The sequence below is a fragment of the Somniosus microcephalus genome, chromosome 2, assembly GCF_052327205.1.
Source record: "Somniosus microcephalus isolate GS21.2 chromosome 2, FLI_Smic_1.0, whole genome shotgun sequence".
NCBI lineage: Eukaryota > Metazoa > Chordata > Chondrichthyes > Squaliformes > Somniosidae > Somniosus > Somniosus microcephalus.
In genome coordinates this window covers 109,322,835-109,349,891 of record NC_140988.1, presented here as the reverse complement: position 1 = coordinate 109,349,891, position 27,057 = coordinate 109,322,835, and the positions used below count along the sequence as shown (strand labels likewise).

Genomic DNA, 27,057 nt, shown 5'->3' with positions numbered 1-27,057 from the left:
AACAAATTGACCAAAAGTTAAATAATATAGATAAGCTTGGCATAAACCCCCGCGATGGTGAGCACATAACTTCGTGAATGGTTACCAACTAAAATGGAACAAAGCAGTGGAAGGACGGGTTGGGTCAATTGGGTCAGTTCCCACGAAACAGGACCTGTAAAGTGAAATAGAATGGGATTGGACGTTAGTCCGACTCCTGTACACTTTGCAGACTCACAATGACGCCTTCACCACATAAAGGCACGGATCGTGTCAGTGAATCATTTGCAGACAGAGAATAGTGGAACCCTGCTCCTTGATACCTCCAAGCTTTTCGGAAACTATACAAAGTGAGATTTTAGGTAAAGTTTTTGGTTAAACATGTCGGAACACCTTGGCAATATAAACACAACATGCGAATACTGTCTGATGCAGTGAGAATCGAAGTTTCACCTATGAATATCCGCTATAAATTACAAGCTAGCATCAGGAAAGTAATGCTTTTGTGTCAAATGTCTAACGCAGAACTGTGCCAAGTAGAATTAAATATAACGATATGAAAGTTTCTGAATTCACTGAAGTTTCAGTATTTATCAAAATAAAGTTGTCTATCTGTACCTACCTATCTCTGGCTTATCTATGTTAATTGAAGATACCATTAATAGTGAAAGTCGACTATTTTTATCTGTCTGGAATGTATTTATAACGGGAGGGGATTGTAAATGAGTTTCATTTAAAGGTTGTTTTCTTTTTCAGATCAGGCTGTGCCCACATATCCAGTCGATAGCTGGTGATGGATGAAGGATGCAGATTAGAGGTTCTGTGTCACAGCAAGCGGCGCTCCAGCAAGAGCCCAGCAGTGGAAGATCAAAGCTTAGGAAGGTTCACCAGCTCCTTACCAGACACCGAGCCCCTGAAGAATGCCGTCACCCTGAGCGCTCAGTACGGCATCAACGTGTTTGTGCTGGGCCTGGTGCTGACGGTGGCAGCGGCATTTCAGAAAGCCGAAGTGGCACAGGAGCACATCTTAGCCTACCTCAGCACCCTCGTGGTGATGCAGCTGGCATGGATGCTCTGCTACTTCTTAAGGCACGGAAAGAGAGGGCTGGTCATGGGTAAAGATGACCACGCTGGACCCAGGTGGCTGAGAGGTACAGTATGCAAGTATGCGATGCTAGACCACATTTTAGAGAACATCAATTGTTATTTCTGACGTAGATTGTGACATTTATTTGGATATATTCTCAAATTGCGATGCTTTGTTAAAGGCGCCATAATACGATTTTTACTAGGAATTGTCTGTAAAAATGTTTAAATATTAGGTTTATGGTTCTCAGTAACAAATACTACCTTGGTAATGGCAGTGTAGTTGTCCTGTGTGGCTGTATTTTAATATGCAATTTGGATCAAGTGGAATATTTCTAATATCTCGAACAGCGTGCCAGGTTACAGTTTGTGACAAATCCGACTGCAGCATGTATGGTTTCAATTTCGCCACTGAAGTGTTTATTTGTATCTTCACACGAATAAGAATTGGGCTTTAGCATTATACGCTTCAATAAACTCATCTAGTATGGGGGGGGGGCGGTCGGCGCATAGCATGTTAACACAGCCTTTGTGAAAGTAATGAACTACAAACGATTTACAGCACGTCAGATATGAATTTAAAGAACGGGGAACAAATTTCCAGCGCTCATTGTATGTGGATAAAGACACCCTTAAAATGCCAATTTGACAATTAAAGTCACGTGGGATGAATGTGATTGGTGCTTTAAGATCAGCTTGTGTTTCCCTCGAGCTTAAAGTTTGGTGCATTTCATTACTAGGTGCTTTAACCTTGTTTGCCATCTTGAGTTTAGTTCTGGATATGTTTAAAATTGGATACTACATTGGATATTCAAGTTGCCTCACAGCTGCCAAAGGTGTCTTTCCTGCGGTCCATGCAGTGCACACACTCTCCCAGGCATGTATATGTATCTGACCTTTGGTTTGTTATTATTAGTGGTGCCAGTACATTTTATATGTTTTATGAAAATATAATTTATTTTCAGGTGTATTTCCTTTGGTTTCATGCAAAGGATGTCATTCAAACTTTTCAAATTATTGAAAGGTAAAACTTGTGCCAAATTCTAAATTTGCATTACATTTCTTCAGTTAGACTGTGTATTAAATGATTGTGTACATATTTAAATACCTCATTTCAGAAAACTCGAGAATTAGAATCATAGAATGATACAGCACAGAAGGAGGTCATTCGGCCCATGGTGTCTGTGCCGGCTCTTTGGTAGAGTTATCCAATTAATCCCACTTCCCTGCTCTTTCCCCATAACCCTGTAAAAAATTTTCCCCTTTGAGTATTTATTCAATTCCCCTTTGAAAGTTACTATTGAATCAGCTTTGACCACCCTTTCAGGCAGTGCATTCCAGACCACTGCTGTGTAAAATAATGTTTCCTCATGTCACCTCCAGTTCTTTTGCCAATCACCTTAAATCTGTGTCCTCTGGTTATCGACCCTTCTGCCACTGGAAAGTTTCTCCTTATTTACTCGATCAAAACCCTTCATGATTTTGAACACCTCTCTCTGCTCTAAGGAGAACAACCCCAGCTTTTCCAGTCTCTCCACATAACTGAAGTCCCTCATCCCTGGTACCATTCTAGTAAATCTCTTTTGCACCCTCTCTAAGGCCTAGACATCCTTCCTAAAGTGTAGTGCCCAGAATTGAACACAATAATCCAGCTGAGGCCTAACCAGTGTTTTATAAAAGTTTAGCATAACTTCCTTGCTTTTTTTACTCTATTCCTCTATTAATAAAACCAAGGATCCCTTATGCTCCTTTAACAACCTTCTCAACTTGTCCTGCCACCTTCAAAGGTTTGTGTACATACACCCCCAGGTCTCTCTGTTCCTGCACCCCCTTTAAAACTGTACCATTTAGTTTATATTGCCTCTCCTCATTCTTCCTACCAAAATGTATCACTTCACACTTCACTGTGTTAAATTTCATCTGCCATGTGTCTGCCCATTTTACCAGTCTATGTCCTCCTGAAGTCTGTTACTAGCCTCCTCATTGTTTACTACACTTCCGAGTTTCATGTTATCTGCAAACTTTGAAATTCTGCCCTGTATACCCAAGTCCAGGTCATTAATATATATCAAAAGAGCAGTGGCCCTAATACCGACCCCTGGGGAACACCAATGTATACACAACCTCTTCCACCTAGAAGGACAAGGGCAGCAGGCGCATGGGAACACGTTCCCCTCCAAGTCACACACCATCCTGACTTGGAAGTATATCGCCGATCCTTCATCGTCGCTGGATCAAAATCCTGGAACTCCCTACCTAACAGCACTGTGGGAGTACCATCACCACACGGACTGCAGCAGTTCAAGAAGGCAGCTCGCCACCACCTTCTCAAGGGCAACTAGGGATGGGCAATAAATGCTGGCATTGCCAGCGACGCCCTGATCCCATAAAATGAATATTTTTTTTTTTTTAAAAGCAGCAACCGCACTACCCTCATCAACCCTCTCCATTACGTCATCAAAGAACTCAATCAAGTTAGTCAAAAATAATTTGCCTTTAACAAATCCGTGCTGGCTTTCATTTATTAGCCCATACTTTTCCAAATACCAATTAATTTTGTCCCGGATTATTGTCTCTGAAAGTTTCCCAACCACCAAGGTTAGGCTGACTGGCCTGTAGTTGGCAGGTTTGTCCTCCTCCCCTTTTTTAATCAGGGGTGTAACAATTTGCAATCCCCCAGTCCTCTGGCACCACCTCCATATCTAGGGAGGATTGGAAGATTGTGGCCAGAGCCTCTGCAATTTCCACACTTACTTCCCTCATCCCATCCGGACCGGGTAGTTTTCTGCTTTGAGGACTGCCAACCTTTTAAGTACATCCTCTTTATCTATTTTTATCCTATCCTATATCGCTACTGTCTCCTCCTTTACTGCTACATTGGCAGCATCCTCTTCTCTAGTGAAGACAGATTCAAAGTACTCATTTAGTACTTCAGCCATGCCCTCTGCCTCCACAAGATCTTCTTTTTCATCCTAATCAGCCCCACCCCTTTACTATTTGTGTTTATAAAAGACTTTTGCATTCCCTTTTATGGTAGCTACTAATCCACTCACATACACTCTCTTTGCCCCTCTTATTCCCTTTATTAAACTGCCTCTGTACTTTCTATATTCAGTTTGGTTCTCTACTGTATTATGAACTATACAATTGTCATAAGCATCCTTTTTATGTCTCATTTTAACCTCTATATCTTTAGTCGTCCAGGGAGCTCTAGCTTCGTATGCCTTTCCTTTCCCCCTCATGGGAATGTGTCTACTCTGTACCCGAGCCATCTCCTCTTTGAAGGCCTCCCATTGTTCAATTACTGTTTTGCTTACCAATTTTTGACTCCAATCCACCTGGACAAGATCTCCTTTAAACTCGTTGAAGTTAGCCTCCTCCAGTTTAGTATTTTTATGCTTGAATGTACCTTGTCCTTTTCCATAACTATTCTAAAGCTGATATTATGATCACAGTTCCCCAAATGGTCTCCCACTGAAACATGCTTCACTTGCCCCATTTCCCAGAACTAGATCCAGCACTGCTTCCATCCTCGTTGGGCTAGAAACACACTGATCAAGAAAGTTTTCTTGTACACATTTCAGGAACTCCTTACCCTCTTTGCCCTTTTCACTATTACTATCCCAGTCTATATTAGGATAATTGAAGTCCTCCATTATCACAACTCTGTAGTTCTTGCATCTTTCTGTAATTTGCCTTCAAATTTGCTCCTCTATGTAAATCCAGTATCTCTGGGCAATATGAGAGTATAATAGCCCAGTTATATTTGATATGGTTTTTTATAAATGCAAACTGGTTTGTCGCATTGCATCAATGAAAATCTGGTGTAACTGATATTGCTGAACTGATTTCACTCTTTCAGTGCCATTATGCTACCACTTTTACTTCGATACCAAATGGTTCCATTGCTGCCAAAAAAAAGCCAAATTACAGTTGCATGACTTTTCAGTACTCCACTATTTCATAAAGTCAATGGATATTTTTTGTGTGAAACTGGCGTTCCACCCGATCCGGTGGGTTTCCTGCTCGGTCTGTTAGGTTAAACTGCCCCCCCCCCCCACCTCCCAAGTCTCTTCTGTTTTATAGACAGTGAGCTGGAATTTTTGTTGTTGCCACATTCTCCATCTTCTTGTATGTGGCATCCCAAAATAAACATTTCTAAAAGTAACATATCATTTCACATAATTTGGCATCTGATCACAGAATCTTATTTTGTAATTTTGTTTTGTCTGTGGTGAAATTTATCTCCTGATATATAAGATCATCATTGCAGTATCTTGTGGGAAATTGCCATTGGATTTTGCAGTTAGCCATAAAAATGGTAAACAGAGATTTTGGTGCAGTGGTGATGGAGTCATAAATAATAACTTGCATGTGCTGTCTTATTACCTGTTATGTCTGCTTTATTTTAACAATGTTTCCTTGTTTTAACAATAAACCATGTTAAATGTGTATAAACTGTTATAAAAAAACTATCTTTGTAACGAGAGATAATTGTCTCCTGAAACTAATTTGGCAGAACTAATGTTTACTTAAAATAGTATATAAGTTATTTTATTTTAATTTTGCAAGTTTTAAACTCTTGTGGTTTCTAGGAGACTGTTTTCCATGGTAAAATTCATAATGTGGTTTGATGTCTGAATTTATTTAGTAATTTTTGTGTGCATTACAAGATTATTATTGCTTTTTAGATTTGGAATGATTCATGCTGTCTTTACAAACCTGTTGTTGTGGGTGAACGGTGTAGTCGCAGAGTCAAAACATCAGTTGAGTGACCACAAAAAGCGACTGGCAGCACTTGGCTTTACCAACATAACTGTGGGTAAGAAATTATAGTCAATTCAAAATCTTGAACAGGAGAAATAGAAAATTAGAGGATATTTCTTGACCAGTTATAAAGCGGCTTGTATTTCAATTTAATGAATACACAATCTAGAGTGAAGTATATGATCTAAACTGATTATCTCAATATATATATATGTGCTAAAGCCCCATTTCACATATTTAAAAATCTGTCAATTTTCTCAGTTGCCCAAATTCTACAAGTCCTAAAATGTTGATGGTATTCTCTTAATTCTGTAACCAGCAAGATAATACGTAGTGTTCTAAATTAACTGTAAATCACATCAATTAGGCTTGAACATAAAATCAGGTGGGTTCTATAATGGGTGGGTGATCCACACAGTCAGATTACCACCCAGACAGTGAAAACAAAATTCTACCCCTATGTTTGCATTTGACGGATTATGGAATCCTGAATCATTAGAAAATCGCTGAAATAGAAAATAATTCCATCAGTCAGGTAATTACATTGTGCATTCACTATTGGATGCAAAAGTCAGATTGTGAGAGTAAAAGGAGAAATAAAATGTTGTAGTGTGCTGACCAGTTAGTATACTGCAAATACATATAAATCAACATGAGACACAATGCACTCACTAAGCAAAGCACTGATAGAATTAAAGGTTTGAGAACACTCTGGGTTAGATTTTCAATGGAATAAAAATTGGACCGATTCTCTAAAGGGCAAGCAATCCACTCTGCCAGGTTACCCCCCAGATGGTGAAGGCAATAATCTAACCCAAAGATCTTGCAGTGAATACCAGAAGTAGCAGCTCTCATTATACAGTGCAATGAATCTTAACTGGTTATATAGTAACTCTAGGCTGCTTTATCAAGGATATCCCATATTTCTGTAATGCAGCTTGTTTGATTTTTGTCTGTCCTAATATAATAGTAAATATGCCATAAAACAGATTTTGGTTAAATAAGTAACTTGCAGTTATATAGTGCTTAACACATCCTAAGTAATGTCCCAAAGCGATTCACTACCAATGAATTAATTTTTGAAGTAATATGTCAAATATAGCAGCCAATTGGCACACAAGGTCCTATAAGTAGCATTGGCATAAGTGACTACTTAATCTGTTCTTGATGGTGTTGACCTTGAGCTGGGCTTCTGACCACGTATTCTCTGTTACAAAGACCACCTACTTCTACCTATGCCTGTCTCTGCCCAACCTCATCCCGCCTGCCGCTGAAACCCTCAACCATGCTTTTGCCACCACCAGACCGGCCTCCCATCCTTCACCCTCCATAAATTTCAGCTCATCTAAAACTCTGCTGCCCATATCCTGTTCTGCACCAAGTTCCACTCTCCTGTCACTCCTGTCCTCACTAACCTAAATTGCTTCCAGTCCCCAACAGCTCAACATTAAAATTCTCATCCTCGTGTTCAAATCTCTGCATGGCCTCATCCCTTCTTATCTGTGTAAACTCCTGTCGTGCTACAATCCGCCCAAACTCTCCACTCCTCTGACTCCACCCTCTTGTGCAGTCCTGCTCCCTTTGTCCAGCACTGGTTGCACTGCTTTCAGCTGCCTTGGCTCCACACACTGGAATTTCCTTTCTAAACTGCTTTGCTTCTCCATCAAGACCCATATAAAACTCAACTTTTTGACAAAAAATGTAGAAACTGTAGTGTATGTACCCGTCTACCTTTAAGGGAACTATTGAATGTAACCGTTCACCTTTAAGAGAACTACTTTAGGTGTGGCACTATTTGTTTGGCTTCTGTATACTGTAATACCGACAGTGACCACACCAGTATATAAGTGTTGTGGCAGGATAACTGGGGCAGATTCGCCCTGACCTCTGAATAGTAAAGACCTGTTTGTTTGTTACTCCTGAAGTCTGTGTCGTTATTAACTGTACAGCCCACAGACTTTACAGTGGCGACGAGTCCGATCGTCCCCTGCGGCAAGACTACCAAAGCAAGAAGAGCGTCGAAGAGAGGCAACCGCCCTCGTCGTTCTGCTGGGAGAAAACACGAGGCTGCAGCAGGAGAAAGGTGGAAGACTTTAGCAACAAAAGCTTCCGTCTGCAACAGGCACTGACTACCCTTCTACCACGGTACGGAGTGAGCCGATCAGCAGGGAACAAGGCGGCCGAAGAGACTGTGAGTAGGGGAAGGTGTAGAAGTATCCAGAGGATAAGGGCAGAGCACTCGACCTCGGTCGAGGGGGAGCTGAGCCGGTCAGAAGTCGGGTCCAACGGCGTCGGGTGACAGCCGGACCGCGATCGGCGGGAAAGATCCGGGCGGCGACGAAGCCGCGGAGCGCTGAAACCGAGCGTGTGGGAGAGGCAGAGCCGAGCAAAGGAGGCTGCGCGAGAGCCAGCCCAGCGGCTGAACTGTTCTCCACCAACGGGGTACCCAGAGCCGGTAGAACCGAACGTGCGGGAGTGGGAGAGAGACACAGCCGAACAAGGGGAGAGAGACTGCGCGAGAGCCAGTCCAGCGGCTGAACTGTTCTCCACCAACGGGGTACCCAGAGCCGGTAGAACCGAACGTGCGGGGGAGAGAGCGACAGAGCCGGGTACGGAGAGAGAGACTGCGCAAGAGCCAGTCCAGCGGCTGAACTGTCCTCCGTTAACGGGGTGTACCCAGCGCCGGTAGAGCCGTGCGGGCGGGAGGAAAAGACAGAGCCGAGTAAGGGGAGCTGTGCGAGAGCCAGCCCAGCGGCTGAACCTGTCCGCTGTGGGGAAAGTGTACCCCTTCCACCAGGAAGAAACGCGGAAAGCCGCCATTAGGCGGAGAAGACGACAGAGGCGGGAAACCGCCATTGAAGTGGGCGGGGAGAGAAAGGAAGAGCGGGAAACCGCCATTTTCGCGGGAAAAACCACCATCTTAACTGCCATTGAAGTGGGCAGAGAGAGAGAGAGAGAAGGGAAGAGCGGGAAACCGCCATTTTCGAGGGAAAACCGCCATTTTAGAAATAAACAGATAATAAATAATACTTAAAGAAATACTGTGCTGCTCCAAGGAAAGGAAGATGCCTAAGCGAGGGAATATTAACGATTTTAATTCTGAGATAGAAGACTGGGCCACGTACGTGGAACGCATCGAGATCTATTGTGAAGCCAACAAAATAGAGGAAGATGACAAGGCGATAACATTGTTAAACTCGATGGGCGCAAAGACATACGGGCTCTTGAAGGATTTACTAGCACCAGCTAAACCGGTGGATCAGTCTTTCGAAGAGATTGTGGCTGTTCTGAAGGACCACTTGAACCCCACACCGTTGATGTTGGCTGAACGATTCAAATTCTATGCAAGAACGCAACGGAAAGACGAAAGCAACGCAGAATACTTGGTCGAACTGCGTAGGCTAGCGAAATACTGCCAGTTCGGAGGGAATCTGACAGAGGCACTGCGAGACAAGTTCATAGGCGGATTGTCCAAGGAAGGGACGCAAAAGCGCCTACTAGAAGAGAACGACCTTACACTTGACAGGGCTGTCCTTATAGCCGCATCACACGAAGCCGCAGCGAAAGGAACGGCGGAAATGCAACTAAAGGCGGCGGCACTCTGGGTGGACCAAATTACCTCGAGTACAACAAAATGCTATCGTTGTGGGAAGACAACACACGGCCAGAATCAATGCTGGTTTAAGAACCAAGAATGTAGGAAATGTGGCAAACTGGGTCACATCGCTAAGGTATGCCGGTCAGGGAAGAAGACCAACAACCAAAGGAAGCCATCACAAGAAAAGTACAACAAGGTATACAAGGGGGCTGAGAAGAGTTCAGACGAACAGAATCCAGACTCAGATCCAAACGGCCAGGAGCTGGGTAGTCTGAGTATCCACCATGTGAGTAAGGAAGCTGACCTACAAACTATCTGGGTCATGCTAAAAATAGCTGGAGTCCAAGTGAAAATGGAGTTGGACACTGGATCAGCTGTATCAGTCATAAATCGAAGGGATTACCACCGGCTATTCCCACACATACCCTTAAGAGATACCAAGTTCGTATTGCAGACATACACGGGGCATAAAGTATACCCCATGGGAAAAATAAGAGTCAAGGTGAGAGATAGGGGTAAAGTACACCCAAGAATGAACTTGTACATACTACCTGAGGGAGGACCACCACTTCTAGGACGGGAGTGGATCAAGAAAATAGACATGGAATGGCACTACCTACAAGCAATGACGAGTGAGGACTCGGTGCAGACAAGCAGCTCAGACTCTGAGCCGGAAGACGATAAGTCCAGCCCACGTATGAAAAACAAGGTTAACATGAACTCACTGACTAAGGTTGGAAAAACGATGGCGTGCATAAAGACAGAGAATTCTGAGTCTGTTCAAGTTACAGACATATGCATTACGGAGGAACACCGGGCTCGAACTCAACGTTATTTCAAAGTACGACAACAATTAGAACAATTAAGTTACCATCTCGTACAAGAGATGAAAACAATGAAAAAGTTCTATGACACCGAATGGGAGAGTCTGGAAAGACAACAGAACCTGCTGGCTCAAGCAGAGAGCGACCATAGAACCATCATGACCAATTACCGATCACATCTCCCTTATGATGTTCAGGAGTTAGAATATTTGCATGATCTAGAGATACAGCATAAAGGCAAACCACGCTACACTGAGGATTTTGTTCTGCAATTGGAGACGGAGCTAGTGCAGGCAAGGTTAAGAGAAGCTGAATCGCAGTGTGCACTTAAAGAGATGCAGAAAAAAATCTTGGACATGGAAAAGAGAAACGCTTCTTTACCTGATGTGAATAATGTGGCCATGTTGCAAGAGGAGCTTATAGGGGCGAAACTGAAAGAAGCTAAGCAAAGGATGTTGGAACTTGAAACACAGAACCAAATCAGCAGTAACCAGCTATGTCGAGCAGAGAAGGAGTGCTATGGTCTACATGAGAAGGTGCAATATCTCTCAGCCCAGAATAAGGGTCTACTCACTCAGTTAAATGAAAGTAAACGGAAAATGGCTGAGATAGACTGCAAGAATAAAGAAGATTTGATGGCAGTGAGACTTCAAGAGGCAGATAGCATAGCAGCCTTGGCTGAACTCCAACAGGAAATTGCGAAAGAAGCAAATGAAGAGGAATCTTCAGGAAGCCAGGATTTTATTCCAGTTCTTCTCTACGACTCCTTACAAGCAGAGTGTGAGAAGTTGAAAGAACAGTATGAACAGGCCCAGGCTACAATTCTGGAGGGGATTAACTCGGCAACCTCCGAAAAGCTAGTTTCAGTAGAAGCATATGAACAACTAAAGGTTGAACATGAGCAAGAAGTCCAAAGGCTGCAGGAAATTCTTGATGAGCTCAAGGCCAAGACAGACTCATCGGTAGAAGTTCCATCCATAGATGAGAATTTAGAGGTGAAAGACATGGCAGAACATGAAAGACAAGATGTCCAAGAACTCATAAAAATATTGAAGGAAACCCAAGTCAAATATGAGGCGGCAATGACCGAGGTTCAACGACTTGAAGAACAAATTCAACTGGGAATCCTTTCAGTGGAAGGAAAGGAAACTGTAAGAAACACAGAGACTGTAAGAATGGGCCCTGAACATGAGCTAGGGAGCATCAAGGCGCAACTTCGTCGAGCGCTTGAAACCAAAGTACAAGAGGAAAGGAAGGTGAAAGCATTGGAGGGAAAGGTGGATGAAATGGAGAAGACTCTGATCCACAGAGTCCCCGTGGAAGAGTTAACGGTCAGCCAACTCCTTCACATGCTGAGAGACAAGACTCCACAATGGGAACACGAGCTTCAATCTTCAAAGGGAAGGAATTCGGAGCTTCCAAAAGTTACGGAAATAACTGAGGTGGCAACACAGATTTTGTGTTACAGTTTACTCTATGAAGAGTTCGTTGAATCACGTCAATGTGAACAGAAGAATGTTGAAACAGCTGCTTCAGTAGAAGGATTAAATAGCCTGATAACGCAATCCCCGATGGAAGGGAAGGTATTGAACTCACAAATGAGGTCAGTAGTGAAGGAATGGCAGACAACCCAGGAAGAGCGGGATGAATATGAATGTTTGAAGAAGTCTTTTCAAGAAAGATGGTTAGGGAAGGAACCACCGTCGGCTAACGTCCAGATGGATAAGAAGGAAGTAGAAGGGCCTCTCACTGGCCTAACTCAGGACGACCCCGAATATTACCATGACCTGTTGAGTGACACTGAATATTACGAGGATCTGGTCTGCTCAGTTTGTGATGAAAACTCCCAAAGTGCTGAAATCCGGATGAAGCACTTAAGGTCTAAGGAACATAGAGAGTTGGTGGCGCTACAGCTGGCAGCCGAGAAAGGAGCTCCGAGAGTTTCAAAAAGGCAGAAAAGAAAAAGAAGAAGCAGAAGATAATAACCGTCTAAAATATTATCACTTCTACCATCTCAGGCGGGACACTACGAAAGGAGTTAAATTAGTTGAAAAACCGGAAATTATCAAGACAGCCAGTTGGTTGTAAAAGTCCACACTGCTGGTTCAACAGGACGAAAGTTCAAGCTGTTACGTCAAGAAAAAGGCTATGGAGGAGTCACGCTAGCCATGTGAACCGGCTACACCAAAGAGATGCTGTTCGGAACGAGTCAAGATCAGAGACTGAATCTATGAACTGTTCCCACCGAGATTATATCTGTAAATTGTTTTATATGAAGTTGAAGATATGTATGTTTAACGGGGACTCTGTAAGTAATAAGCTAAAAAGGGAGGATTGTAGTGTATGTACCCGTCTACCTTTAAGGGAACTATTGAATGTAACCGTTCACCTTTAAGAGAACTACTTTAGGTGTGGCACTATTTGTTTGGCTTCTGTATACTGTAATACCGACAGTGACCACACCAGTATATAAGTGTTGTGGCAGGATAACTGGGGCAGATTCGCCCTGACCTCTGAATAGTAAAGACCTGTTTGTTTGTTACTCCTGAAGTCTGTGTCGTTATTAACTGTACAGCCCACAGACTTTACAGAAACCCCTTCTAATATCTGCTTCTTTGGCTTCGTAACCATTTTAAAATTACTTCTCTATGAAAGGCTTTGAGACTTTTAAAGGGGCTCTGTTTAAAGTTTCATCTGAATGATGGCACCTCTGACAATGCAGCTCTTGCTCAGCGTAGCATTGAAGTATCAGCTTAGATTATGTGCTCAAGTCTTGGAATGGCACTTAAACCTACAACTTTCTGACTCAAAAGAAAGTGTGCTACCAATGAGTCAATTTGACACTTAAAATTGAATTTAACTGCAAGCCCCTGAGTCATTTTTAATTGCAGTGTTACCTAAAGACGTCCAAATGATACATGACAAATGGATTGACCCACGATGAATTTTGTTGCAACCAACCAGAACAGTCTGATCGTATGCCTCAGATGTCCGTGCCATGGTCACTCATGTTTTTTGGGAGATTTTTAAGTGATGCAACCTGAAGGGATTGTGTAGTGCCGCAGAGATGGAAGGAAAGCACACTAGACTTTCACTACAGGAATCTAACCCAGCGTGATGCAATTAGAGTTCTCTCTCTGTGCAGTTGTAAGGGTCCTGGTGTAAAAGCAAGGGGCATAAAACATTGGTGGGAGTTGTTTATAGGTCCCCAAACAGTAGTTGTAATGTAGGGCAGAGTATAAATCAGGAAATTAGAGGCGCATGTAACAAGGGTAATGCAGTAAGCATGGGGGACTTTAATCTACATATAGACTGGGCAAACCAAATTTGCAGTAATAGTGTGGAGGACGAATTCATGGAATATATGCAAGATAGTTCTCTTGATCAGTATGTTGAGGAACCAACTAGAGAACATGCTATTTTAGATCTAGTATTGTGCAATGAGAAAGGGTTAATTAATAACCTTGTAGTAAAGGGGCCTTTAGGGAAGAGTGACTGTAATATGATAGAATTTTATATTGAGTTTGAAAGTGATTTAGTTAAATCTGAAACGAGGCCTTAAATTTAAACAAAGCAAAATATGTAGGTATGAGGGGTGAGTTGGCTAAGGTAGATTGGGAAACTATATTAAAAGGTATGATGGTAGAGAAGCAATGGCTAGCATTTAAAGAATACATAATTTACAACAAATATACATTCCTTTAAGGCACAAAAACCCCACAGGAAAAGTGGTCCAACCGTGGCTAAATAGTGAAATTAAACATAGTATTAGATCAAAGGAAGAGGCTTATAATGTTGCCAAAAAGAGTAGTAAGCCTGAAGATTGGGAGGATTTTAGAACTCAGCAAAGGAGGACCAAGAAATTGATAAAGAAAGGGAAAATAGAATACGAGAATAAACAAGCGAGAGACATAAAAACAGACTTGTAGGTCTTTCTCGTACTGCCGTTCAGACCCCGAGAATTACAAATAAGCGTAACAATGACAGATCAGTTTGTTTGCAATAAAATGGTCTTTATTCATGCTACAGTTTACTAATTCATGCGTACATACAAGTACCCTAGCAATATATATACTCTATGTCTGACTTTCACACATACACTCCTTCCCGGGTGATCAGTCTGAGTTGGTCATAGGCTCCGAGAGTTGACTGGCCGGTCAAACACCTCCCTTTGTTCCTCTCCTCTTTGTGCTGTTCCTCTGCAACAGTGTCTCTTCACAGGATTTTTCCCGAATGGCTCCCTCGTGCTTCCTTCAGTTGTCCCCCTCTGGTAATATATTGTTGCTATATTATTAAGCAAACTGCACTTCCTCCTCCAGGCCGAGGATTTCGGGGCTTAAGGCTCCTCCCCTGCAGTCACTTGATCGCTATTTTCCTTCCAAAAGATTTTTATTAACTGCGTCTTCCTATCTTAGTCAGTTCCTAGTGGGTTCACTACACCATGTTGGCAAGGCAAGACTAGACATGTTGATGATAATCTCCCGTGCATCTAATACAACATCACGTAACATTGACAACTCACTCGGAACCAACACCAATCCATTAATTGGAGCAGGGGATGGGGTGGGACACTCTTCGCTCCCTTCGTCGGGTGGCACTGGTTTCTCTTTCGCCTTTAATTGAATGGCTTCTTTTGACTGATTGGAACATTGAATATTATTATAGTGATTTTCAATTTGAGGATTATCATGGGAGAAATTTCTGTTTACACATGTACACTCTCATGTGATTTCCTGACCAGAAATTTGTCCAACAGTAACTTGTCCCATCAGTTAATGGGGTAGCCACAACTCCTCTTGCCTTCCTCAATTTCAGGTTATTTGTTGTCTCACCTGGTGCAAACCGAAGTTCCAAGACTGTTTGGGGTGGTCTTATTTGAGCATTTTTAACAAATCCTTTGCCCCTCATGCACCCTCTGCTCCGTTACTCTCACTGTCCAATTATAAGATGCTACAATTTGATTTTTGATTATTACATTCAGCTCATTTACAAAGAAAACCCTGTATCCAGTGAGGGTATGGTTCTATTGGTGCTGTTTCCAAGCTGCTGTGATTCCTGATATAGTTCAATCCCATCCACCACGAGTATCAAAACGCTCAATGCGCACAGGAGTTTCCCCATCCTGGAGCTTCTGTAATACATAACACAGTTAATATTCACATACTCCTATTTACACATTCAATATCATTTGTCTTTTAGGTTTACTCCCACCTCCTCCTGAGGGTGCTGATGTTGTTCCCAGTGGGGTCCATGTTGGGTTGGGTTTCGACTGGTGAACACTCCGCCTTAGAGTGGATTGTGGTCCCTGACCCCACAAAGGCATAGATACTGCTGCAGGTTGCTGTGTTCCTGTTACTCTAATAGCAGGACCCGGTTGCCCTGGCATACCTGGATCATCATCCTATCACATCACACTCACGTCGAACCCTTCACTCGGGATCCTGAGGCTCAAAACCTTTCCATCATCCTTTTTCCTTCCCAATTCCCCTCTTCGGTGGCGCTTCATCTGTTTAATGTGGAACCATTTGATCCTCTTTGACAATTGTACTGTAAATACCAGGGGACTTACTTTCTCTACAATGTTATATGGTCCCTTGTACAATGGTTCAAAAACCCCTACTCGGGCATAATTCCTGACCATCGCCTGGTCCCCTATGTCCCAATTTTCAGGTTTACTGGGTCCCACATTCATCTTATTCTTCACATGCTGTTTTCCCATATGATGAGCTGTATTGAGGTTCATGGCCTTCAGCGCCTCCCATCGGACGTAGACAAATTTATCTCGTCACTTCCTTCTCCTGACTCTGCGTCAGTGTTGGGACTAACAAATGGGTCGGGGTCCACATCAGTCTTCTCGTTACCAACTCATGCAGGGAATATCCAGTGCTCTTAGATGTGTCTACCCATGGTTTGTCTGTATCAATTTTTCTGTTAATATATTTTGCTACTAAACCTTCCATATTTTTCCCTTTCTTAACCGCCATTGTTATAAAACGCTTTTTTCCCACTTGGGGTCCCTTTGTGGTCGCCAAAATCTGTAGTTCTTTCTCGTACTGCTGTTCAGACCCCAAGAATTACAAATAAGCATAACAATGACAGATCAGTTTGTTTCCAATAAAATGGTCTTTATTCATGCTGCAGTTTACTAATTCATGCATACATACAAGTACCCTAGCAATATATATGCTGTATGTCTGACTTTCATACATACACTCCTTCCCGGGTGATCAGTTCGAGTTGGTCGTAGGCTCCGAGAGTCGACTGGCCAGTTGAACACCTCCCTTTGTTCCTCTCCTCTTCACACTGTTCCTCTGCAACAATGTCTCTTCACAGGATTTTTCCTGAATGGGTGCCTTGTGCTTCCTTCAGTTGTCCCCTTCTGGTAGGTCAGTTTCACCTCTGACTTTTCCTGATACACTCATGTTCCTGTGATGTGTGTGGGGGGGCGGGACTTCCTCCTCACTCCCTGTTTCACCCTGCCCACGTGGCCTTACAGACAAAGGGTTACATACCGACCTCCACCATTTTGGATCCATCCGTTATCATCTCACACTTTGTTCACAGTTTCAATCTCCACACAATAGCAGCTTACAGACTGTAAAAGCTTGTATAGGTATGTAAAAAGGAAAAGATTAGCGAAAGTAAATGTGGCCTTAGAGGCTGAGACAGTGTGAAGGAATAAGAAATATACCTATTCAGAAAAATACACCATTCTATAAAAGAATTCTGACTTTATTAAAACATGACATACTGGGTTTGAAAATCTAAAAGCCTAACAATGAAAAAGCTGTAAACAGCATACAGGCTATTGAGATAAGATAAGTTGTTGACACTGAATCAATAGCCTTATTGAAACAGGAGGTTGGAGGTTCCTGAAAGTCTGAAGCCTTGGAAAGAACACAATGGTATACTCTGTTAAGGTGTGATAATTACACTTCGGAAACACAGAAAATGAAGAAACATATGCCTTCATGGGAATGGCATCAAGTGGGGGAGGCACCAGCCATCACATTGTTTTTGTGTTGAACTTGGAACACCTAGGAGACACGAGTCTGTGTTGCAACCAGTTGAGTTAACTAAGAAGACAATGGTGCACCCGGTTGAGGTGTTTTTAATTCACACGTCGTAAAAAGACACAAAGACCTTGACATCAAATAGATGCACCTGCTCCACACCATTTTTTATGATAAGCTTTGAACACCTAAGAGTAGAGACATAATTCTTAATGCTACCAGCTGAACTGACTGACTGTAAGAATAGAAGGGGCTAGGACTAGTAATAATCCCTTCAACAGGAGAAATTATAATGGGGAATAAGGAAATGGCATTGAAATTAAACAAATACTTTGTGTCTGTCTTCATGGAAGGAGATGCAAAATACTTCCCGGAAATAGTGGAGAACCAAGGGTCTAGTGAGAATAAGGAACTGAAAGAAATTAGTATTAGTAAAAAAATAGTACTGGAGAAATTAATGGGACTGAAAGCCGATAAATTCCCTGGACCTGATGGCCGACATCCTAGGGTTTTGAAAGAGGTGGCTATAGAGATAGTGGATGCATTGGTTGTCATTTTCCAAAATTCCATAGATTCTAGAACGGTTCCTGCGTATTGGAAGGTAGTAACTGTAACCCCACTATTTAAGAAAGGAGGGAGAGGGAAAATGGGAACTACAGACCAGTTAGCCTGACATCAGTAGTAGGGAAAATGCTAGAATCTATTATTAAGGATGTGGTAACAGGGCACTTAGAAAATAATAATAGGATTGGGCAGAGTCAACACGGATTTACGAAAGGGAAATTGTGTTTGACAAATCTGTTTGAGCTTTTTGAGGTTGTAACTAGCAGAATAGATAAGGGGGAACCAGTGGATGTGGTGTATTTGGATTTTCAGAAGGCATTCGATAAGGTGCCACACAAGAGGTTATTAAACAAAATTAAGGCTCATGGGATTGTGGGTAATATACTAGCATGGATTGAGGATTTGTTAACAGACAAAAAACAGAGAGTAGGAATAAATGGGTCATTTTCGGGTTGGCAGGCTGTAACTAGTGGGGTACCGCAAGGATCAGTGCTTGGGCCTCAGCTATTCACAGTATATATCAATGATTTGGATGAGGGGACTAAATGTAATATGTCCAAGTTTGCTGATGATACAAAGCTGGGTGGGAATGTAAGTTGTGAGGAGGATGCAAGGAGGCTTCAAGGGGATATAGACAAGCTAAGTGAGCGGGCAAGAACATGGCAAATGGAATATATGTGGAGAAATGTGAAGTTATCCACTTTGGTATGAAAAATAGAAAAGCAGAGTATTTTTTAATGGTGAGAGATTGGGAAATGTTGGTGTTCAGAGGGACCTAGGTGTCCTTGTACACACATCACTGAAAGTTAAAATGCAGGTACAGCAAGCAAATAGGAAAGCAAATGATATGTTGGCCTTTATTACAAGAGGATTTGAGTATAAGAGTAAAGATGTCTTACTGCAATTATATAGGGCCCTGTTGAGATCACACCTGGAGTACTGTGTACAGTTTTGGTCTACTTACCTAAGGAAGGATATACTTGGCCATAGAGGGAGTGCAATGAAGGTTCACCAGACTGATTCCTGGGATAGGGGGATTGTCCTATGAGGAGAGATTGAGTAGATTAGGCTATATTCTCTAGAGTTTAGAAGAATCAGAGGTGATCTCATTGAAACATACAACATTTTTACAGGGCTTGACAGGGTAGCTGCAGGGAGGATCTTTCCCCTGGCTGGGGAGTCTAGAACCAGGGCTCACAGTCTCAGAATAAGGGGTCGGCCATTTAGGACTGAGATTAGGAGAAATTTCTTCACTCAGAGGGTGGTGAATCTTTGGAATTCTCTACCCTAGAGGGCTGTCTGTGAAGGCTCAGTCGTTGACTATATTCAAGACAGAGATCGATAGATTTTTGAATTGTAAGGGAATCGAGGGATATGGGGGTAGTGCAGGAAAGTGGAGTTGAGGTAGAAAATCAGCCATGATCTTATTGAATGGCAGAGCAGGCTCGAGGGGCCAATGGCTTACTCCTGCTCCTAATTCTTATGTTGTTATGTAATAAATATGGGGCAGTCTGATGTAGCTCTCGGTGGATGCAGGTCCGGAAGATGAATTGTCCACAAATTGGCAACAAATACTGAACCAGAAATTGCTGGGAAAGTAATGACGCATTAATGGCACTCACCATTATTAGTTTGTAAACAATCCGGCAATTTGTGGCGAAGAATAGATACGCCGTGAGTTTCGATTCTCCACTAATTGCTGGACAATTGTGCCGCTCCGCCGTTAGCCTTGACGAAACCAAAAAAATTACCTTCTAGCTGCGAGCCTCCCCAATGAAATTCATTGCGTGTCATGAAATTGCTGGATTTACATTAATGTGAATTAATCTCGCTGCAGCCATTTAGGGCTGGTAATGCATGTCATATGGACCATGTTGATGTGTTTTATGGTCTTGACATGTCGCTCAATGTTGGAGGCCCAGAAGGGGAACATTGAAGCTGTGAAGTGTGATGCGCTATCAATTACTCATAAAAGACGGAGGTCTAGAAATTCAGTTGGGCGCGCCAGCCATTAGCGCCTTAGGAGGAGTAGATCTCGAGCGCTAGGCGCTTATCGCCCGGGCGCAGCGCGATCTGCGCCTCTCCCCAACTTCAGGACACATTTAGCGCCGGCGCAAAGTCTTAGCGCGCGCAGATCATGACGTCATTTAATAGTGCGACGCCCTTTGTGCGCCCCAAACCGGAACTTCACTCGCGCCGGCCCATTGTGCGCTGGGCGGCCCGAGCGACTGTGAAGTGGAACGGTACACAGGCCAGCCGGGCCGCGGGGAGCGCAAATTAAAGGGCACTTACCCAGCAGTATAAAGGCCAGCAATTTTGCAGCATTCACTCTTGTGCAACGGTTTTTTGGACAGAGACCAAGGAGGAGAGTTTACTGGTTTGGACCATCACTTGGACAGGTATTTTTGGCTCAGGCCAGAGCTTACCAATTATCTTTGCCTTCATTCAGAGCTCAGTGTTTGCCAGCATATAATGGGGGCTGCATTGGGTGCCAACGCTGACTTTCAGCCTTATGCCAGAAGGGCTTACAGACGCCGTGAGAGAGTGGCAGCCCTGGCTAGACGCAGAGGCGGCAACAGGCGTCGCCAACTGAGGCCTTACCCACGCAGGGTATACCGCCAGCAGACCTCCTATCTGACCATGTCTGCCGCGATGTGTGTTAGGAGGCTGCGATTCAGAAGGGAGGTGGTTGCAGACATCTGCCGGCTGCTTCAGAGAGATCTGCAGCCACAGCTGATGCGCAGGACGTCTCTGTCGGTGGCAGTGAAGGTGACGGTGGCTCTCAAATTCTATGCCTCCGGCTCCTTCCAATCCGCTACTGGGGACATCGCTAACATCTCCCAGTTCGCCGTGCATTGCTGCATCCGCCAGGTGACCGAAGCCCTTTTCAGAAGGAGACATCAATTCATCTCCTTCCCCATGACCCTGGACAAGCAGCGTGCAGTGGGATTTGCAAGAATAGCGGGCTTCCCCATGGTGCAGGGCGCCATTGACTGCACGCATGTGGCTTTGCGGGCACCTCTTGAGCATGCCGAGGAGTACCGCAACCGGAAGGGCTACCATTCCCTCAATGTACAGCTGGTGTGTGACCACAGGCAGCGCATCCTAGCTGTCAATGCCCGCTTTCCAGGCAGCAGCCACGATGCCTTTATCCTGCGACAGACAACTGTGGCTGACATGTTCCAGGCACAGCCTCCCCCAAGAGGATGGCTTATCGGGGACAAAGGCTATCCTTTGTGTACCTGGCTCATGACCCCGCTCCGCGCGCCCACGACCCCTGCTGAAGAGGCATACAACGAGAGCCATCAAGCGACGAGGAACCTCATAGAACAAACAATCGGCGTGCTCAAGCAACGGTTCCGCTGTCTCGATCGCTCCGGGGGAGCCCTCCAGTATTCGCAGGATCGAGTCTCCCAATTCGTCGTCGTTTGCTGCATGCTGCACAACCTGGCTATCCGCAGGACTCAGGCACTGCCACCTCACGTTGGACCACCACCTCAGGAGGAGGAGCAGGAGGAGCATGAGGACGACGAGGACGAGGAGTACCAGCCCAGGAGGGACGCACAAGGTCCAAGGGCCGCCCGTCGGCGGCTTATTGAACGTCACTTCTAGGCCCCCTGTCAGGCTTGTGCCAATGATAGAACATGATTGCAGCCGCTCCGCAAGCCCTCAGCCGGTTAAGGCAACAAACACTTCAAAGATCAAACATGGACAATGTGAATAAATAAAATGCTTTATTGTACAAACTCTGGGCCCTTCCCACATGAAAACCAAAAACAGACGAAACCCCCAAAAAACACTCAAACACATTACTCGCTCCCACAACCTGGAGAGGATTAACAAAATAGGGCAACTAAAATGGCCGTCATTCTCAGCCTTCGTCAAAAACAAACATCACATCATCGGCCTTCAGAAAACAAACATCCAATTCTCGGCCTCAAGAAACAAACACAAATGGCCACACATTCGACTATTTGGCCCGCTAGGGTGATGCCTTGGCCATCTTTGGGTGGCCCCTGCCCGCCCTGCTGCTCCGCCTCAAAGTAAGGCCATTGGCTGCTGCAAGGCTGGGGGCAGGCTCCTGAGGCGCACATGTCGTGACGGCAGATGCCCTTGGGGGTCGGCCTAGTCGAGGTCTGGCCGTCGAGCGGGCGGCTGTTGATTGCTGCAGCTGTGGCTGGCCAGCATCAGTCGCTGCAGCAGCTCCTGGCAGCTCCACTGGGGGAGTGGCAGTGGCGGCTGGAGGAATGGCGGCAAGCTGGCGGATGGCCAGGCGCTCGCTGGTCGCCTGAGACACTGGCACTCGCCCGGGCCAGCACTGCAGCATGCGCACCAATCTGCCGAGGGACAGACCGCTGTGCTGCTGCAGTGCGCCGGGTGCCCTGGCGATGCCTGGCTGACACAGTGAGTGTGGCAGCAGTGAGTGCCCGTGTTGACCTGTTCACTGACCGCAGCAGAGTGACTGGACGGCACCACTGATCACCTGGCCAGTCGCTGACAGATCTGCCCGGTATTCCGCCCGACCGGTGGCCTCTAAGGGCCCGAACTCGGCCACACTCCGAGAGAGGGAATCGATGGACTCAGGCAACCGTGCCACTGCCGCCATGAGCTCCGTGTGCCGGCGCTCCGAGTCCACGGACAAGTCTTCGAGGCGTTCCATCTCCTCGGCGAAGAGCATCTCCTGACTGGAGGCCGGACTCTCCCTCTGGGGAGAAGGCCGCCGAGCGAGCTGGCCGACCCTTCCTGCGTTGCTGGAGGCCGCTGGGCCCAGCAATTGGACTCCCCTCCGACGCATCCCCCCTCTGGGGAGAAGGCCGCCGAGCTTCCACCCCCCTCCCGCCTTTCTGCAGCACGCAGGTCCCAGGAGCTCCCCTCCCCTTCAACACTTCCGCCACGCTGCCCTCCAGGGAAGACGTGTCCCCTACATTGGCCTGGGTGGCCGCGGCTGAGGGTTCCCCTGATGGGCTGCCTTCCTCTTGCTCCTCCTCCTGCTCCTCCTCGGAGGGTCTGTCACTGGCAAGTTGAGGGACCTCCTCTTGACCATCTGAAAGCAGGAAGGCACAAGAGTAGCTTTAGAGTGAGGAGAGGGCGTCAGTGCGGGATGCATGAGTGGTGGCATTCAGCGCATTGGTCGGACAGTGGCAAAGGATGTAGATCTGATGCGCAAGTGGGACGAGAGAGGTGCAAAAGGTGATGTCCTTACCATTGCTGCCCAGAACAGGGTCGGCATCTCCACATGCAACGGGCCCAATCACCTGGCCACCCATGAGGCGCTCCACGCGATGTTGCAGGTCGGTGAGTGGCTGGATATGGGGTCGGCCTCCCCCGGTCGCAGTCCGGCTCTTGTGATTATTCGCCAGCTTGGCCTGCAAGAGAAAGGATGGCCTCTAAGTACAGTGTGTCGCCGTGATCTTGTGTGCACTGCCTCCCATGGTGGAATAGCCTGGCCAGTGTGTCGCCATGATCTGGTGTGCACTGCCTCCCATGGTGGAATAGCCTGGCCAGTGTGTCGCCATGATCTGGTGTGCACTGCCTCCCATGGTGGAATAGCCTGGCCAGTGTGTCGCCATGATCTGGTGTGCACTGCCTCCCATGGTGGAATAGCCTGGCCAGTGTGTCGCCATGATCTGGTGTGCAATGCCTCCCATGGTGGAATAGCCTGGCCAGTGTGTCGCCATGATCTGGTGTGCACTGCCTCCTATGGTGGAATAGCCTGGCCAGTGTGTCGCCATGATCTGGTGTGCAATGCCTCCCATGGTGGAATAGCTTGGCCAGTGTGTTAAGTGCAGAATGTGCAATTGATGCTCATGCCTGTCCCATAGCTGCTGGATGAAGGCTGGCCATTAGAGCTTTCAGGTCCCTTTGCCCATAATGTGAGGTGCACATGCAAGGATGAGGAGGTCATTGGAAAGGGTACTCACCCTGACAATGCGTGTGAGGTCATTTAACTTTTTGCGGCATTGGGCACCGGTCCTGGGGACGTCGCTGTTGGCTGACAGCTTGCTGGCGACATGCCTCCAGGCTCTCCTGTAGACGCGGACCGTCGCCTTCTTGCCATTGTCCGGGTACAAAACATGGCGCCTCTTCTCCACAGCAGCAAGCAGCACACTCAGATCATGCTCTGAGAAGCGCTGCGCACGTTCACGGGCCTTCTCCATGTCTTCAGGCGCTATTTGGGTCCAGCAGCAGTGTTCAGGCCTAGCTGGAGGGCTCCACTATCCAGGGCGTGGCAGCAGACACAGTCGACCCTTCCCCCTTAAGAGCTGGCCGGCGCCAGGGTGTCTGCTGTCAATCACGAGATGGCCGCACCTGCGCTGCGCCCGGCCTCGGCGCTATCGATCACCACCTCCGGCTTAGCGCCCAAAGAGAGGCGTCCAGCAGCAGTTTTAGCGCTCACCCGAACTAGTAGGGCGAAGCTAATGAATATCGGAGAAGTGGCATAGATTTGGCGGCGGCCGCAAACTTTAGCGGACGCCCCACTTTAGTGCCCCAAAAGTGGCGTCAATGAATTTCTAGGCCGGAGAGTTAGGAGAGTAACTAAAGGCTTTTACTAGCAAAGAACAGAGCATGTCTCTCGTGGTTGACTGGGTTCCAAGAAGGCAGGGGGCTGCCGAGCGGTCACCTTTATACCTGGGCCTGTGGGTGGAGCCAGGGGCGGAGCCAGCAGAGACATGCTGAGGCATGCATAGGTACAACAGTGTGCAACAACAACAACAACAACAATAACAGTGGTTTACCACAAAGTGTCACTCCAGCAGGTAGTGAATTGAACTAGAGGCTTTAAAAATCTTTTTAGCTGTCTTGACAGTATTTTTGTGCCAGTCTTGCTATCTACACTCCTATTAGTGTCGGAAGGCAATCATTTTCAGGATGCAAAGCTGTTTCGATACAATTAGATAAATTTATTTCAGAAAATAACATTTTGGGTTACAGTATATGAATAATTTGAAACATGATGTGGTAAGTGTAGCATTCTTGGAAGGAAAATGGTGACTTTGTACCTATGCTTCTCAAAGCTCTCCATCACTGGGGTTTTCCTCGTTTCAGTTCTGGGTCTGTTGTAAACTAATTTGATAGTGATTGATTGCTATGCTTAGTTAACAACTCTTATCATGTACCATGCGACTACTTGGATGTTAGAAGGCCATCTAGATGGATGTTGGTCTTTTTTTGTCTAGGCATTCCTATGTTCATATCAAAGCAGTGAAATGACATAGCCACTGGGTGGTCTACTGTTCATCATCATAATGGATTCTATACTTCATGGGTCAAGAATATTTGTATATTTTGCACACCTACACTGCCATTCACTCATTAACAATTCTCAAACTCAACTGGGTTACAATGTCCTCTACTTCTGCTTCTTCTTTTGAATTTGTTTCTTACTTTTCCTTGGGTCGGAGTGATCATAATATGATAGAATTCTTCATTAAGATGGAGAGTGAAGTAGTTGACTCAGAGACTAAGGTCCTGAATTTAAATAAAGGGAACTATGATGGTATGAGACGCAAGTTGGGTAGGATTGATTGGGTAATGTCACTCAAAGGGTTGACGGTGGATAGGCAATGGCAAACATTCAAAGATCGCATGAACTGCAGAATTTGTTTATCCCAGTTTGGCACAAAAATAAATCAAAAAAGGTGACTCAACTGTGGCTAACAAGGGAAATTAGGGATAACATAAGATCCAAAGAGAGGACATATAAATTGGCCAAAAAAAGCAGCAAACCTGAGGGTTGGGAGCAGTTTGGGATTCAGCAAAGGAGGATAAAGGGATTAATTAAGAGGGGGGAAATAGATTATGAAAGTAAGCTTACAGGGAACATAAAAACTGACTGTAAAGGCTTTTATAGATATGTGAAGAGAAAAAGATTGGTGAAGTCAAGTGTAGGTCCCTTACAGTCAGAATCAGGGGAATTTATAATGGGGAACAAAGAAATGGCAGACCAATTAAATACATATTTTGGTTCTGTCTTCACAAAGGAGGACACAAATAACCCCCCAGAGATGTTGGGGAACATAGGGACTAATGAGAGGGAGGAACTGAAAGAAATCAGTATTTGTAGGGAAATGGTGTTGGGGAAGTTGACGGGATTGAAGGCCGATAAATCCCCAGGGCCTGATAATCTACATCCTAGGGTACTTAAGGAAGTGGCCCTGGAGATAGTAGATGCATTGCTGGTCATCTTCCAGAACTCGATAGACTCTGGAACAGTACCCATGGATTGGAGGGTAGCTAATGTTACCCCACTATTCAAAAAAGGTGGTAGAGAAAAAGCGGGGAATTATAGACCAGTAAGCCTGACATCGGTAGTGGGGAAAATGTTAGAGTCCATTATAAAAGATGTAATAGCAGAGCACTTGGAAAGCAGTGACAGGATCGGACAAAGTCAACATGGATTTACAAAAGATAAATCGTGCTTGACTAATCTACTGGAATTTTTTTGAGGATGTAACTGGTAAAATAGATAAGGGAGAACCAGTGGATGTGGTGTATTTGGACTTTCAGAAGGCTTTCGATAAGGTCCCGCATAAGAGATTAGCGTGCAAAATTAAGGCACATGGGATTGGGGGCAAGGTATTGACTTGGATAGAGAACTGGTTGGCGGACAGAAAGCAAAGAGTTGGAATAAACGGGTCGTTTTCCGAGTGGCAGGCAGTGACTAGTGGGGTACCGCAAGGATCGGTCCTAGGACCCCAGTTGTTCACAATATATATTAATGATCTGGACGAGGGAATTGGATGTAATATCTCCAAATTTGCAGACGACAAAGCTGGGTGGGAGGGTATGCTGTGAGGAGGATGTCGTGAAACTCCAGTACGATTTGGACAGGTTGGGTGATTGGGCAGAAACATGGCAAATGCACTATAATGTGGATAAATGTGAGGTTATCCACTTTGGTGGCAAAAACAGGAAGGCAGATTATTATTTGAATGGCAATAGATTGGGAGAAGGGGAAGTGCAAAGAGACCTGGGTGTTCTTGTGCACCAGTCGCTGAAGGTAAGCATGCAGGTGCAGCAGGCGGTTAAGAAGGCAAATGGTATGTTGGCCTTCGTAGCAAGAGGGTTCGAGTACAGGAACAAGGATGTCTTGCTACAGTTGTACAGGGCCTTGGTGAGACCGCACCTTGAGTATTGTGTGCAGTTTTGGTCGCCTTACCTGAGGAAGGACGTTCTTGCCATGGAAGGAGTGCAGCGAAGATTCACCAGGCTGATACCTGGGATG

General features: G+C 45.3%; 1 protein-coding gene across 1 annotated transcript in view; it reads left to right on the top strand.

Annotated features, from left to right (window-relative positions):
- Positions 1-574: 574 nt before the first annotated feature.
- otop1 (otopetrin 1) overlaps positions 575-27,057 on the top strand; it is a 41,406-nt gene continuing 14,923 nt past the window's right edge. The window contains exons 1-4 of the mRNA XM_085961711.1: positions 575-1,130; positions 1,806-1,942; positions 2,031-2,089; positions 5,757-5,887. Of these exons, the coding sequence (XP_085817837.1) occupies positions 773-1,130; positions 1,806-1,942; positions 2,031-2,089; positions 5,757-5,887 (685 nt within the window). The 5' untranslated portion in view covers positions 575-772. The remainder of the gene's footprint in view (positions 1,131-1,805; positions 1,943-2,030; positions 2,090-5,756; positions 5,888-27,057) is intronic.